At 37.2% G+C, this 16856-nt stretch overlaps 1 protein-coding gene across 1 annotated transcript in view; it reads right to left on the bottom strand.

Annotated features, from left to right (window-relative positions):
• rp9 (RP9 pre-mRNA splicing factor) overlaps positions 1 to 15577 on the bottom strand; it is a 25417-nt gene extending 9840 nt beyond the window's left edge. The window contains exons 1-4 of the mRNA XM_028818135.2: positions 15265 to 15577; positions 12962 to 12992; positions 10880 to 11009; positions 495 to 586 (exon numbers count right to left, since the gene is read on the bottom strand). Of these exons, the coding sequence (XP_028673968.1) occupies positions 495 to 586; positions 10880 to 11009; positions 12962 to 12992; positions 15265 to 15455 (444 nt within the window). The 5' untranslated portion in view covers positions 15456 to 15577. The remainder of the gene's footprint in view (positions 1 to 494; positions 587 to 10879; positions 11010 to 12961; positions 12993 to 15264) is intronic.
• Positions 15578 to 16856: the final 1279 nt, after the last annotated feature.

Raw genomic sequence — 16856 nt, 5'->3', positions numbered from 1 at the left:
GTTGGGGACCACTGTTATAGACGGTTCAAAATATCACCAAATCACAACAGAAGAAACTCAAGAATAGAATACATTATCATACATAACAAACATACAATAGTAATCATGGATTCATATAATAATTTTATGCAAAACAATGTTGAGATAAATTCAGCAGAAACAATAGTACTTATTAAAAATCAAAACTACAGGAACCACGTCTTTGTCCATGGTTATTCTGACTATAAAAGAGCAAATGATTCTAAAAGGAGGCACTTTTAGGCAACATGTTTGTTGTTAAAAAAAAAAAATCATAAACTATCATCCTAATGTTGGTTCCTTATCACTTTGATGATTCATCCCACAATCCGATTCCTGTTATCCTTATTGTTAACATTAAATTTCATCCTCTCTCACATTCCACTTAGACCAGTACATAGTCAAGGGATTTGGAATCTATCCCTAGCAGAAATCAGATGCAAGAATCAGCCCAGAAAAGGCTTTTCCATACTCACAACTCTGAACTGCTCCAACTTTTGATTTCCTTTTATAAAGAAGGGGCATTCTCTGTCTCCAGTCCTATGGCCATAGCGTTTACACCTCCAGCCTACAACAAAGAAAACCGGTACATATTAGTAGTTTAACTAAAAGTATGTAGAACATGATGTATGTAAGACAAGAAAAAATGTATCATTTAGTTTGAACAGAAAAACCTGCACAAAAATAATTATATATGAAAAAAAAATGTATAAAATGTTAACTACCTTATACAGTACATCAAGATGTTTTTAAAATACAAAAGAAGGGGCATAATAATAAATAGCAAAGTAATAGCTGTTTTATGATACAATACAGGCAATGTACATCTGGAAGATCACATTACTGAAAGTTCACCTGTTAGTAGGTTGTAAACCTTGTGTTTAAACAAAATTAACTACAGACAAATGTAGACAAATTACACAAGACAAATCTTAGAATTAATTGAAACAATGGATATATGCTCGGTAACACTTTAGTAAATTTGAACAATTCTACAATTTTAAAAATAGGAAAGTTTTAATAGCACTGCCAAATTTACAAGTGGTATTACTATACTACTGTACAGTACAATTTTGGGGAAAAACACATTAATTACCATCATCTAGTTTCATGTGTTCTTTAAAATGAGTGAAATCCATCCATCTCCAACTTTATGATCTTCCTTATTTCTATACTGGGCCATGTGTAGTAGCCCACTCAGCCAGCTCAGTCACTTCCATTGTTCATACTGCAGTTGTGATTTTTTTGTTTAGTGCCGAGAATGTTTGAGAAAAGGAGGTTTAACATTAGGCATGCAGATAGCTCTGCAGCTGAACTTTGTTGTGTACCTTTATGTCGAGCTTCAAGTAAGTACAACAAGGAGTTTAGTTTTCACACATTTCCCTCCGATTCAGAAACCCGATCTAAATGGATCATCGCTATCCATAGAGAGAGCTTTACAGTTAGTCCTCATACCCGAGTTTGTAGCTGTCAAAAAAAAAAAAAAAAAGATTTTCATGAGCCAGGGTCTAAGACAAGGTGGCAATTGTTGAAGAATGGAGCGGTTCCTGTGTTGTTCGAGTGGAACAATTTCTCTGTTCCACTTTCAAGACGTGGAGCTTGGGAGAGGAAAAAGCTACTGACGGAGGATAACAAAATCCTCAAGGACCACAACTACACTTCGGCTCTGCATCCAGCAGTTGCCGATCTAGTGCTTGATGAAAACATTGTTCAGGGAGGAGATCCTCCAGCTGAGGAAACAAATTAAGACCCTTAAAATGAAGCATTGGTTTGGCATTCGTTTTGCTGGCTCAGACAGAAACATTCGCTTTTTTGTAAGGTAAGATGTCCAGCAGACTCATGTTATTATGTATTAAGCTTACATACATATTCACCTGTCCCTGAATAAAGTTTAACTATGTTAGCTTTGGATGGTACACAAACATGTTAATATGTCTGAATGTTGCCTTCACGATTGTGAATGTAGCCCAAAACATATAGTTTGAACCCCTTCTTCTATTTAGTTCCTGACATTTAGCACAATGCTTGAATAATGCAACTTACGTTGTTTACCATTAAGTCAGGGCATGACCTGAAGAGATCAGGGGCCTCATGTATAAACGGTGCGTACGCACAAAAATGTTGTGCAAGCCCATTTCCACGCTCAAATCGCAATGTATAAAACCTAAACTTGGCATAAAGCCACGCACATTTTCACGGTAGCTCCAACCCTGGCGTACGCAAGTTCTCCGCTCAGTTTTGCAAACTGGCAGCACCCAGCGTCAAAGCAGTGCTTTTGCTCCAGTGTGGTTTCCCTTTCTTTTTAGATCCACATCCCTAACGAGACTATCAAATACACTGAAATTAACCACATATTGGTTATTAGTTTAAGGCATCTGATTGTAATTAACCTGTAACAATATAATGGTCCACGGAATGGCCAAACAATTCCAAATACCAGATCTGCTTCAGTGTTGTTTCTCTCACTGCACCACAAGGCGCAGCTGATCGGAAAGAGAATTATCGGTATACGGAATCAAGCACACGCTGCCTCAGCCATTCGCTATTTCAACGGCTCTCATCCGACAAACGCTTCAGAGCCTTTCCTGTATGGACCACACGGTTCAGAAACAGTTTCATCCCAAGAACTATAAACGCACTCAATCAATCCATCAAGTGCTTCTTATAGAACTGTTTGTACTTTAAGTACAATTACCTCACTGTAAACTTGCGATACAGTTATAAATATTGCACAACCTGCGCCACTTTATAAAGCACGTATTTACATATGATGACGATATTTTTAAGATGAAATGCAGCAAAATAGGTTTATTACATTACACAGATAAAACGTTAACATCATTTAAATAATCTATATTGTTAATAATTAAACATGTGAGGACACGGTGTCGCAGCGCTAGTGATGAACTGGCGCCCCAATTATTCCTGCCTCTCGCTGTATTCTTGCTGGAGTGACACTGCGGAAAGACAGATGGATAGAATAATTAAACATGTACTACGAAGATATTTCAATGTTCCTTAAAAATTTTGAAGAATTGGCATTCTCAGCTTACAGTTGGCTTAACATTTATTACAGAGCGGATTGTGTGGTGATTGGTTACTTGGAGAAAGAAAAGGAAGGACAGGAATTGGGGGTTAGTACATTTGAAAGAGACAGTACTGCTGCAATAAATTATTTCATAGAAGGGGGAGGCAGGATAAATCTGTGGACGAGGCGCCCGCTCGTCACTACCACTGTACCACCATGTTCCCATGTTTAATAACATGCTTTAACTCTTATCATCATGAAAATGATATCACGTATACATCAGTATTTTAATTTTTCAGAGAGCTGTAATATTACAAATGTAATGGATTCTATGTCCTGTCAAAGGAAGGAAAAGCCCATTTAAGAGCAGGTAGTGCACATAGAAGATCAAATACAAAACAAAGCATTTAACATGCTAGTTTAGTTACGATGGGATTTGAGAAACTAGTAAATTAAACGATTTTAAGATGAAGTTTATGACGTTCTACTTTAATGACAAAATAAACTACGTGATCAAAGTGGAAATTTCGAGATTAAAGTTGACATTTCGTGCTTTTTTCCCCCACTGCGTGCCTATTTTTTTTTCTCTGTACCCTAATAAGCTTTCATATGACACTCAGACAGTGGACTACGACTCGCCTTTTCACGGCGACTTTGATATCTGACTGCTTCTTTTTTATTTTGGGAAATGTGCGACTTTGTGAACTTGAACGTTCGAGTTTCTCCGACACTCTGTCGCTCAATCAACTTCCTTTTGTTGATTATATCACTGTTTAAACCAACAAATAGTACGTTTTTCTTTGCCTCCACTTGGTATTCGCTGAAATTCTTCTATTTTCCCCCGTGCTTTTGAAATTGTCTTTTCACAGAAGGCTGAGCTTAAGGGCTATTTATATTGATTTGCATATTCAAAGAGGCGTAATTCTGGGAGGAATTGGGGTGGGACAGCAGGCGCGTGCACTTGTGTTACTTTCCACGCTGACCGGGATTTATGTAGCGGAAGAACGTGGAAGTTGGCGCTCGCCCAGATTCATGCATCTGGATTTATTTTGTGCATACGAACATTTCCACTTTTGCCCGTACGCCATGTTATAGTGTGAATTCTACGCACGCCGTTATACATGAGGCCCCAGGTGAAAACGCTATACACTAGTCTGTTGTGTTATCAGGACCGAAGTGAGGCAGCTGGCTGACGTGGAATTCAGAAAAGAGTGTGCATTTAGCCTATTAAGAGTGGCTAGACGGCTTCAACTGCATATTTTGGGAATGGGACAGGTAACCAGAGTACCAGGTATTACCCACTTGAACACAGGGAAAACATGCAAACACACTACAAAATGTATATGGGCCGGGATCAGAGTCCAGGTCCATGAAACTATTAAAATGATAATATACTGAACATAGTAAGGAGGCTATCAAAACCGATCATTCAAACACAGCTTCAGGAGATGAATCATTAGGAAAAAAACAATAATAATTGCTGCAACATAGACACAGATAAAAATAAAATGTATATAAAGATGTAAGGGACAGAGGGTTTATACAATAAATAGTACAGTTGATGGCATATGACTCAGAGTCGGCATAATCCTCTGGATGTCAAAATAGCTTTCTCATAACAGACTATATCAAGAAGCTTTTCTTTCTTTCTCTGAGAGTTTTGATGACTGTGGTCTTATTTGAAAATGGTTGTCAGTAGTGCGTGACTTGCAATAATCTCATGTCCCACGTCCCCACGAGACAGTCCTGGGACAATCTCTTGGCACTAAGTCTCAGGTTTAAGGTCCTCGAGAGAAGCTCCATGTCAATTTTCTTTCATCTCGCGGGTCTTTTAAATGTCTTCCGAGAAGATCACGTCTCGTCTCCCTGTTCTCCCTTCCAAGATTTTTTTTCATAATACAGGGATTATCTTGACTTATGAAAAACAAAAAATTCTTTATAGACAATGTTGTAAGTGGAATACAAAAGACTATGCAAAATTTCAAGTCCTGTATATGATGCTTACAATTAAGAATCCACATAAATGCAGATTTTAACTGTTTAAGCCAGAGTTGTTAAAACTATTGCAGCAAGGCTAAAGATTTATCCAAATTAAAATCAGCAAAACCTAAACAAGTGTTTAAAAGTGGTGTAGTGATTACTGCTGCTGCTTTTTAATTACAGAGTCCTGAATTCAGATCTAGGCTTGGGCACTGTCAGCATGGAGTTTGAACATTTTCAGTAATTTTCTCCAAGTACTCAATTTTCCTGCCATTTTACAGAGTTTATGTTGTGTGTGATTGTGTAATTGTGTCTTGTAATTGTGTCTTGGAATGAGCCTGATGCTGCAGCTCCCAGTGACCCTGTTTAACAACAAGGACATACAGAAAACTGACACAGAGAAAGGGTTTGCATCACTACATACGGTGACAAAATCAGAACTTGGGCCTAGTTTCCCGGAACCTGTGAGTGTGCAGCAATAACTGCTATGCATGTGCCACCTGCATAAACATACAAGTATTACAAGAATGCTTTCTTGATTGCATACACTTAAAGTGTGAAAAATGTCAGGTTGCTAATATCTCCATCTATGGGAGATGCCAGCTAAAATAACAAAGGATGGAAGAAACACACCACAAAAGGGGAAATTGATCAAAAAACACAATGAATTCACAGACTACAGCAAGGAACAGATGTCTCTGTTATCTGCTTCCAAATTATGATTAACAGCTTTCTCATCTGAGTGTCTCAGATGGCCTTACAGAATCATGAGCTGATGAAAACACAGCACTTAGCATTTTATTAACAAAGCACACACTGCTTAAGACTGTCAGAATTCCAACTAATGGTCTAAGCTTCTAAATTTTAACAAGCCACTGCAAAATCCACAGAAGGGATTTGAGCTAAAAATTATTCTCTGCATCTAAACTACAATTTGAACATGAGCAATATAACAACTGTAAACGTTAACAATTCCGCATTTTAATACTTAATTACTTCACAGAAGCGTATACACTTCAGTTCTTGACTCCCATCATTCACATTCTGAATGCATGATGAATTTCAACCAATAGCAAGCATTTTCTTTTGTTCACAAACTTAAAACGGGAATAATGCACCTCATGTACGTATGTATATGTATATTACAAAACAGGTTAGCCTATTCAGTTTAGATCAAAGATCAAATAAGGAGAAAGAACTGAATAAAAGATTTGATAACAAAAATAAATATCTTAAAAAGCTAGGGCATGACAAGAAAGAATTATTTTCAATACTAAAAATCAACACTACTTACCACTACCTAATGCATAGTGGTCTCAGAGATCACAGGAAAAATGGAATTGAAGACAGGACTCTTGACCAATGAAGGTGGCTGCCTTCAATTCAAATGCACAGTATTATGGGAATGTGCCTTTCTCGTTTATCCTTTGCATTGCGTTTACTGGAAGTATTAATATAATTTTAGCAAAAACTGCATGTATTTTGTATTTTCTAAGATACAAAAGAATAACGGGCATGTGGATTATTACTAATTATGTAAGAATTTTTTTCTTTTTTCCATGAATATTTTTCACGTTTACGGATGTCCAGGGGCTCATGTATAAAATGGTGCGTGCGCACAAAAATGTTGCAAAAGAACGTTTCCATGTTCAAATCGCGATGTATAAAACCTAAACTTTTTTTTTTTTGTTTTTGTTCTTTATTTCGCCTTATACAATTTCTTGTACTAGGAATTTGGTAGTTTTCACATACCCCTTGGGGTCAGAGCGCAGGGTCAGCCATTGTACAGCACCCCTGGAGCAATTACAGGTTAAGGGCCTTGCTCAAGGGCCCAGCAGAGCAGTGGCCTTTTTTGGCAGTGACGGGGATTCGAACCGGCAACCTTCGTGATACCAGCGCAGCTCCTTAGCCTCAGAGCCACCACTCCGCGTAAAGCCACGCACATTTCCACAGTAGCTCATACCCTGTCGTATGCAAGTTCTCCGCTCGGTTTTGCAGACTGGCGGCACCCAGCGTCAACGCAGTGCTACTATTCCTGTGTGGTTACCCTTTCGTTTTTAGATCCACATCCCTGACGCTGCTTTATTAATACACTGAAATTAACCACATATTATTTATTAGTTTAATGCATCTGATTGTAATTAACCTGTAACAATATAATGGTCCACAGAATGGTCAAACTATTCCAAATACCATAACTGCTTTAGCGTTGTTACTCTCACTGCACCTTCTTCGTCTTTCAGCTGCTCCCGTTAGGTGTTGCCACATCAGATCATCTTTTTCCATATTTTTCTTACTGCACCACTGAGAGTATTTATATCACTGTATCCGAGTGTGAATCACAGCTGTACAGCAGCTGATCAGAAAGAGAATTGTCGGTATACAGCATCAAGCACACGCTGCCTCAGCCATGCTGCCAATTGAACTGCTCTCACACGACAAACACTTTAAACCCTTTCCTGTACTGACCTCGCGGTTCAGAAACAGTTTCATCCCAAGAACTATAAACGCACTCAATCAGTCTATCAAGTGCTCCTTGAAGAACTGTCTGTAGTTATAAGTACAATTACCTCACTATAAACTTGCGATACAGTTATAATATTGCACAGCCTGAGCCACTTTATAAAGCACGTGTTTAAATATGATGACGATATCATTTTTAAGATGAAATGCAGCAAAATATGTTTATTATATTATACACATAAAACTTTAACTTCATTTAAATAATATATATTGTCAATAATTAAACATGTGAGGACATTGTGCCGCTGGCGCTCCATTCACGGATTGTTCCTGCCTCGCGCTGTATTCTTGCTGCTGATGGAAGGATAGATGGATAGAATAATTAAACACGTACTACGAAGATATTTCAATGTTCCTTAAAAATTTTGAAGAATCTGCGTTCTAAGCTTACAGATGGCTTAATGTCTATTACAGAGCCGACTGTGTGGCGATGGGTATTTGCAGAAAAAAAAAAAGAAGGACAGGAATTGGGGGTTAGTACGTTTGAAAGAGACAGTACTGCTACAATAAAGTATTTCATCAAAGGTCGCGCATGGCACAGCAAGCATCTTGCATGAGACATGAACAATCACTGCGCTACCGTGTTCCCATGTTTAATAACATGCTTTAACTCCTTTCATCATGAAAATGATATCACGTATACATCTCAGTATTTTAATTATTCAGAGTGCTGTAATATTACAAATGTAATGGATTCTGTGTCCCGTCAGAGGAAGAGAAAGCCCAGAAGCATGTAGTGATTCACACACAGAGCACACAGAAGATCAAATACAAAACAAAGCATTTAACATGCTACTTTAGTTACGACGGGATTGAGAAACTAGTAAATTAAACGATTTTAATATGAAGTTTATGATGTTCTACTTTAATGACAAAATAAACTATGTGATTAAAGTGGAAATTTAGGAGATTAAAGTTGAGATTTCTTGTTTTTTTCCCCCCCCACTGTGTGCCTTTTTTTTTTTCTTTGTACCCTAATAAGCTTTCATATTACACTCAGACGGTGGGCTACAACTCGCCTTTTCACGGTGACAACTTCTTTTTTTATTTCTGGCACTGTGCGACTTTGTGAACTTGAGCTTTTCAAGTTTCTCCGACACACTATGTCACTCGATCAACTTCCTTTTGTTGTTTATACCACTGCTTAAACCAACAATTAGTGTGTTTTTCCTTGCCTCCACTTGGTATTCGCTGAAATTCTTCTATTTTCCCCTCTTGCTTTTGCCACTGTCTTTTCACAGAAGGCTGAGCTTAAGAGCTATTTATATCGAATAGCATATTCAAAGAGGCGTAATTCTGGGAGGAGTTGGGGCGGGACAGAAAGCGTGTGCACTTGCGTTACTTTTCATGCTGACCGAGATTTATGTAGCGGAAGAACGTGGAAGTTGGCGTTCGCACAGATTTATGCATCTGGATTTTTTTGTGTGTAAGCACATTTCCGCTTTTGTGCTTATGTCATGTTATAGTGCAAATTCTACACACGGCGTTATGCATGAGGCCCCAGGTCATCGTTGGCACTTGTTCAATTTGAATTTTCATTATGTACTTTCTCCAAGAAAACATGACATTAAAAATTTTCTTCTCGCCATCACTGAACTACACGAGGGGAAAGGAAAATATATAAAAAAAATATTTTTGGATGGAGTACTCCTTTAAAGGATAAGTGTAAGTCGAAGGTATTTGTTCACAATCATGGTATATATTAATTAGTCACATGAAATTGTGCTCTAAAGCAAAACACTTTTTATTATTATTATTTTTTTAATTCATAAAAAAATAATACCTAGCCTGCATTTGCACTTTAAAATGAAAGTGAAGGGTACCAGATGTGAAAAAAAGCCTTAAAAAAAATTTAAAAAAAACTTACCATATACAACAACTTCAAAACAGCAAAGGTTTAGATTTAGGAAATGTACCTTACCCGTTTCTGAGGCATCTATGGAACAATAAAATTAAAGAGGAAGTAATAAACTTCCTCACAGATTCTTGGTACTGTTTTCTCCTGGTAATAACTTGAACTTGAAAAATACAGAACTTTCCTTTAAGCAATCTTAAATCTTAAGTAACTTCACAGTGTAAGCAATACAAGATTGACTCCAAAAGGCATTAGAGATGCCATCACGTTCTACATCACAAAACACACAATGTCAATGTACTATATACCACACTAGGTTTTGTGCAGTTGTAAAGAGAATGTGGAATTCCTGGTGAAACATGTTTTAATTGTACAGGGTTATTCAAGGTTAGTTAAAAACAACCTCTTCAAAGCAGATCCAGTCAGTTTATCTCCTGCATATCTACACAGTGTACACGTCTTACTACTCCAAACACCTTCAAAATAACACTATCATATAAACCAAGACTTATGATGTGAAACATAAAAGTACTGACAAAAAAAAAAAATCAACTTTGAACATAATATTCATTTTGTAAAAAAATAAATATACATCAAATTAATTACATTTGCCACACCTTTCCTAACCAATAAAAGAGCAACACAAAACTCCCAAAGTCTTCTATATCTGCAGCAACGCCTTTTTCAAAATAGGCAATTTCATATTGCAAATAAATGTGGATAGCATCTGAATTCAAAAGCACAACCCCGTGTGAAGGGGCTTCCTTTTTGTGGGTTGCTTACATTTTCCAGAGGTATTTATTAAGGACTATTTTTGCATTATGAGCATAAAATTAGATGACTTAACTATTGTCCAGCTTTGGTCACCACTGGATTCTGTCCTATCAAAAATGTTATGTCTGTTCTACATGGAAAAAAATGGAATTAAAAACTTTTCCCATATAGTTGGTAGCGATGGTTGTGAAAAGTAACAAGAACATTTTTGGGTGGAGTATTTCTTTAAAGAAACTGATACAGTCCTGTTTGAGGAACATGTGACAGCAAAAAAATATATACTTTTGTTCCCCACTCAGGTTCATCCTGAAATCTAAAATATTCCCAATCATTTGGGATCAATCAATCTTGGATTAGAATCATTGAGTGGCAGAACACCTGAGCTTCCCTTTCGATTCCCCTGAATATATACACTACTGAACAAAATGCAAAGTGGTTTGGTAGCAACTGAGAAAGGACCCTCTTTGTGGTCTATCATAGTTTGTCTTAGGGGCTAATGAATAAATGGGTGAACATGCTTGAATATGGTTCATGTTGTTGATAAAATGATCTATCAACTGTTTATAGCTACTATACTTGCTTTGGGAAAACAGGTCAATTAAAAAAAATACATAACCTACATACATTTACATAAATATTTATTTATTAGTTTGATAAGAAAAAGGAAAATATATTAAAAATAATAATTCCAAGACACTTACATTGCATGACCTTTACTTCTTTACCAAGTGGCATCCAAAGCCCTTTAGTTGGAGCATGAGCCAAAAACTCTCTAGCATCTTCATTGCCTGGAGCATCAGGGATACAGTCTTCTGGTCTGTCTTCTGCTTCCTTCAAGAATGAATAAACGAACAAATAATTGCATTTTCTTTTCTATTTTAGAAATTAAACAATTAAAAAGCAAAACTGAACTTGCTTATTCATTCATGTAATTTCCATCCCACTGTGTGGTGTCTGTTTAAAAGTTTTTAATCTCATGTTTTCAAGCAGAATGGAGAGAAAGAAATTTATGACATATACACAAGTCAATGGTGACCAGTGAAACAATGTGAAAAACTTTCATAGAAAAACTGAAGAAGAAAAAAAAAATCTCATATTACGTGTCACATAACGTTTGTTATCCAGTCTCTTGCTCAACACTCAAAGCTTTGTTTACTAAAATATTGTTTAATAGTTACTACCTGAATTATCTATCACCATGAACATAAACAGGAAACCCAAAGACTCACTGGAGAGACTTTTTGAATTGAAGACAGGAGTCTTGACAACTGAATGAGGAGGAGAGGTGGGTTTTCAATTCAAAAAGACATTCTCATAAGGCTTTAGTTTCCTGCTCATGATGTGCTCCATGTGTTCTGCATGTTTTGAGCATACAACTGCATAACTAACATGTGGGCACAGCGACATTATGCGAAACGAGTAACACATATATATATTGTTTTTCATTATGGAAGTTTTTCATATTGTTTTGCCAATATACAGGATTTGGTCACCACTATTATATCAACCTTTTTTCTCTCCATTCTGCATGAAAACATGAGATTAAACATTTTTCAAAGCAACCACTACAAAGTACATGGGGTAAATAACATATAAAAAGTATTTTGTTATATTAATTTTGGATGGAGTATTACAATAAAATTCTCCAGAGACCCCTCGAAAACTTAGGATTTTTTTTTTTTTTTTAACATTACTAGGGGGCTTCAGCATCTCTGCCGCTCACATTGTGAAGAGGGGGCTGAAGCACCCCAAGGAGACACAATCGCTCCTCCGACACTCCCTCATAAACTGTGATACAATGGGAAACACTGTTTTTTTTTTTTTTTTTTTACATCCTCTTTGCTCGATCAGCTGCTGGATTGCGGCTGCTGCTGCCGTGCCGTGTGATCAGCATCTCACACGGTGCACTTCTGTTATATCACCTATGTCCATAAATTCAATCTCTTTTCGCGTTTACCTTTTCATCAATATCGCATTGAATTTTTATTCTGTGTTTGGAATGACATTGTGACAACACAACGTATAACTGCCTGTGAGTGAATATCATTTCTTTCTCTCTACAAGAAACATGTCTGACATAACCACACAAGACTTTTCCAAACCTCTTTGCATAAGCTCTTGTCTCACGGGGCTTCCGGCTCAAGGCGTAGTTACATTGCTTTGCACGAAGACTCGTCTCGTGGGACATGAAAGTGTCTCAGACAATCGCGTCTCATCTCCTTCCAAGATTTTTTTTTTTTTTTTTTTTTAATAATAGAGAAAATCAGTCCCTTGTTAAAAAGTCTGAAGGTTGATAGAAGTATTTGAGTAGTCTAAAGCAGCAGCAATTACCCAATTGCTTGCTATATTTCTAGGAAAGGAGAGCAAAAATAACACTAATCTAAGCAAATGTGTAACTGAAAGAAGAGTGAGATGATGGTGCCTAACAAAATGCAACTGTTGTGATATCAGTACACATATGCTATAACTACCGTGAAATATCTAAATCATTTGAAAAACTTTTTAAATACTGTACAAGAATACAAGTCTGTGTCAAACAGAAAAACACAAAACCATAAAGTCTACAAATTATGAAAGAAAATATTTTTTTAATTATGATAAAAATATGGATATTGTTAAATTTTCTACATAACAAAAATACCACAATTGGTGATTTAATGTTTGTAAATCCAGCAAACTATGGTTAGGTTCCATTTTTTCACATCCTCTCAAGAAAAATAAAAAATGAGAATTAATATGGAAGTGCTACAGAATAAGTAATCTGTATGTACAAGGATACAAACCTTAATGAGCCCAGGAGGTGGCTTCTCATAACTAAAAATAAAAAAAACAAAACATAGGAACAAGAATTAATGAGTACAGACAAATCAGCTCTGTTCTGTTCAGTTACAGAGTCTAAAACAATACTTGGATTTCATTAGGGCTGCGAAATTTTCATTAGGGCTGCGAAATACTCAAAATTTCCTTTTGATAATACAATTGTATGCTGCTAGGTTTCTAAAATATGTAACATTTTTTCTAGAAAACAGTTTGGAATATGTCTGCATGACTCTATACTTACAGAAACAAACCACCAAAAAAGGCATTGTCTGTTTCACGCCTATGCAGCAAGTATAGGATACAGAGATTACAAAAAGAGCAACATGTGCAAGGAAGACATGTCATTCAATAAATTTATTTTAACAAAATAAGCAAATAAAAACACTTGATTAAAAAATAAATCTAAAATAAATGTGATTTTATATTTTACACTAAAAAAAGTGAACTAGTCTGAGAACAATCAGTGAAAAATGTAAATAACACTGGCAAATTAGAATAAAAATGCAAGCTTAAATAAAACATAATTAAAGCAATCACTTGCCTCAACTATCAATTCAGACAAAAACAAACAAGGTCAGTTTAGGTCTATTACTGCAGGCAGTGGAGGTAGCCTTCAGCTCTTATGCACTTGGTAAGTTAAATTGGCCTGTTATTTTCCTTCAAATATGTGAGAGATCGGAATTGGAGAAGAGTTCCCTTCTGTGTTCCCTTTAAACGTCCTCACATATTTTGACATTTTGCTGCATTCACTTGGTGAAGACTTCACTAAATAACAGCACACAAATTAAGTGATTACATACATATTCAAAACCGATGTCATTTACCATCATTTGTGGAGAGTAACTAGAGTCACTAAAGAATTCCGAGTTTTTGAAAGGTCAGCATCAAAAATGTTACTGTCCTGCATGGGTGAAGGTGGGCCAATTTTTGACAAGAAGAGGCTGTTCATTCCAAAAACCTCCCCACTCCCATCACCTAATTTTTGTAAAGGAACATCATGTCACGTTTTAGGGTTCCAAAATACACCACCTTCCAAAACACTTGGTGGTAATTTATGCCATGTGTTAATGGCTCTTTGTGGGAAGAAAAACCTAGCATTTTTATGAAATCTGCTTTTAAGTTTCCATCTGTGTCCTTGTGTTTCAGTTAAATAATTTATTCTAAAGTAACAGTAGAGATCCATTACCCAATAATTTGAATAACTTCAATCAAGACACATCTTAATCTCTGTTTCCTTAAACTGAAAAGCTTCAAGTTCTTTAACCTCTTAGCGTTAGACCCTGTTTAAAACTACTCAATTACATGAAAAGGTGCAGCTGCCATAACCAATATAAACATAAGATGAGTTTAGAAAAGGAAACACAGTTCATCTGTGTCCAGAAGGTCAGATCTGCAACAAGGACCATGCTGGACACTAATAGGACGGACAGTGCAGGGCAGGATTAGAGTGTGCGCCATGCTGATTACTTACTGGCATAGCGTGCAACAGGCTGACCACACGATATCATTTATCAGGACTCAAACAGCGACTTTTACTTCCGTTTACCTTCAGTTTGGAATTAATATTTGTTTAAGGTAAGTGTCACGTTTGCTATTCCCGTTATACGATAATTAAATGAGATCAGTGTTTTTACTATTCCCGTTATACAATAATTAAATGAGAACAGTGTTATCAGGTGTTGTCAATGATTATGAATCTGGTTGGAACAAAAACCTGCAGCCACAGTGGGTCCCCGGGACCGAGTTTGGGAAGCACCGGCGTAGGCGCACACATTCTCTGGATGTACAAAGTTGACAGAGAACAACTACTCCTCGAGCCTCGCACTTTCAAGTTTTGAAGCACCGATTGAATGTTCATTTCTCACATTATTACGTCCTAAGCATAACGCTATACATTCTTATATTACGTGTCTTTCCCCAAAGTCTGAATTATGTCCACGTCCTTCTGAAACGATTCCTCCGTTTCTAAAGTAATACCCATTGCACCTGGATTAGTGCCTTTCAACTCAACCAGTTTATTATTTATATTTTAATCCTGATCGTTTGCATATGTTAAAACTTTTAACGTCAGGTGACATCACTCCTCACCAACATAGCGTCATGGTCAAGTCGAAAGCCTGCACATGCCTGTGAAATGCCGAGACAGAACACCTAATACAAGAATAAGTCTGCCATATCACACGGGTTATTAAACCACACACTTTTAAATTACAAATCAGAGACAGCAGCACAGATGAAACGCGAAGAGCTGTGAAGATTTACTCACAAGGTCTCGACGTGCTTGATTCGTTGCACCTGCTCGTTAGCTTTAAGAATCGTTTTTTTATTCTGCTGAGACGGCTCTTTGCCTTCTGCCTTGTCCTTTCTGCGCTTTCGCGACTCGCCTCGTTCTCGTTCTCGTTCCCGTTCCCGTTCCCGTTGTCGTTCTCTTGACCTCGACCTTTTCCTAGAATACATTGCGTGTACTTGGTTAAAACTGCCAGTCCTATGTAAAGTTTTTTTCCTTGTTTTTATTGTATTTACAGAGCTGACAGGTAAATACAGGCGCAACAGCCTCACGTGACCGCACACTGCGGAGGAAATGCTGAAGAGGGCAGACCAGCGGCTGTTATTTAGACACGCGAGCTCCCCCTACAGTCAGGAAGGCTACACTGCTAGATCCGAGGTGACGGTTTAGTGTTTACAGTAGTTACTTGTCTCTTTCTCCATCGATCTTTAAACCTCTTTTTTCCAGATCACGTTGTCGTAACTATCATAAAAGACTAAGTTTTTAAACCTTAAAATGTCGAGATACTGTTGATTTGCATTAAGTATAAGTCTATGCTTGTTTTACCACTAGTATATTGTGAAGTGCACTATCCTTGTATTTGCCAACTCCTAAAATTCAGATTTGGGCTGCATATGCCAGTGACCTTTAAAGTCATGCTTCCAGGGGCTACATTTTCTTACAGTGCTGCCCTTGACAAATTGGTGGAAATAGGGAGAAGCGTGGGTTCGAAGGCAAAACTGACAACACAGGATGACTGACATGGAGAACTCAAGAACTTCAGGAGCCAACCCTGCAGGTATGCCTGTTTGACTGGGTAGACCATACAAAACAAGCAACCATTTGCTTCACATAGCGCCTTTCTATACTTAATACAGTGGATTCAGAAACTATTCATTCAGACCCCTTCACTTTTGGCACAGTTAATTTGTGTTGTAGATTACATTTTAAATGGATACATTTGTCAGTTTTACCTATCAATCTACACTCAGTAACCCATAATGATAAAGTGACATGCTTTTTGAAAAAAGTGGAAATTTTAAAAAAATTTCGATCATATGAGCCGCTGGAGTGGCTTTAGGACAAGTTTTTGACTGTCCTTGAGTGGCCCTGCCAAAGCCTAGACTTTAACCCTATAGAACGTCTGGGGAGAGACCTGAATATGGCAGTTTATTGACACTTCCCAACCAACCTAATGAAGCATGAGAGGATCAGCCAGGAAAAATGGGATAAATCAAACAAATCCAGGTGGGCAAAGCTTGTAGGGACACAGCCAAGAAGACTCACTTCTGCCAAAGGGGCTTCTAGAAAGCAATGAATGAAGGGCCTGAATGCTTCTATGAATGAGAGATTTCAGTTTTTGATTATTAATAAATTTGCAAAACTTTCTGAAAACATGTTTTCACTTAATGATTATGGGAAATTGAGTGCAGATTGAGAAGTAAAAATGGCAAATGTATCCATTATAAATTACATCTACAACACAATAAAGTGTGCAGACAGTAAAGGGGTCAGAATACTCTTTGAATCCACAGTACCATCCCATGGTGGTTTATTGTTACGGGGATACAGTTCAGCTTGTTTTCATGTAT

The sequence above is a fragment of the Erpetoichthys calabaricus genome, chromosome 13 (assembly GCF_900747795.2).
Source record: "Erpetoichthys calabaricus chromosome 13, fErpCal1.3, whole genome shotgun sequence".
Classification (NCBI taxonomy): Eukaryota; Metazoa; Chordata; class Cladistia; order Polypteriformes; family Polypteridae; genus Erpetoichthys; species Erpetoichthys calabaricus.
This window is presented reverse-complemented; position numbering and strand designations above follow the sequence as displayed.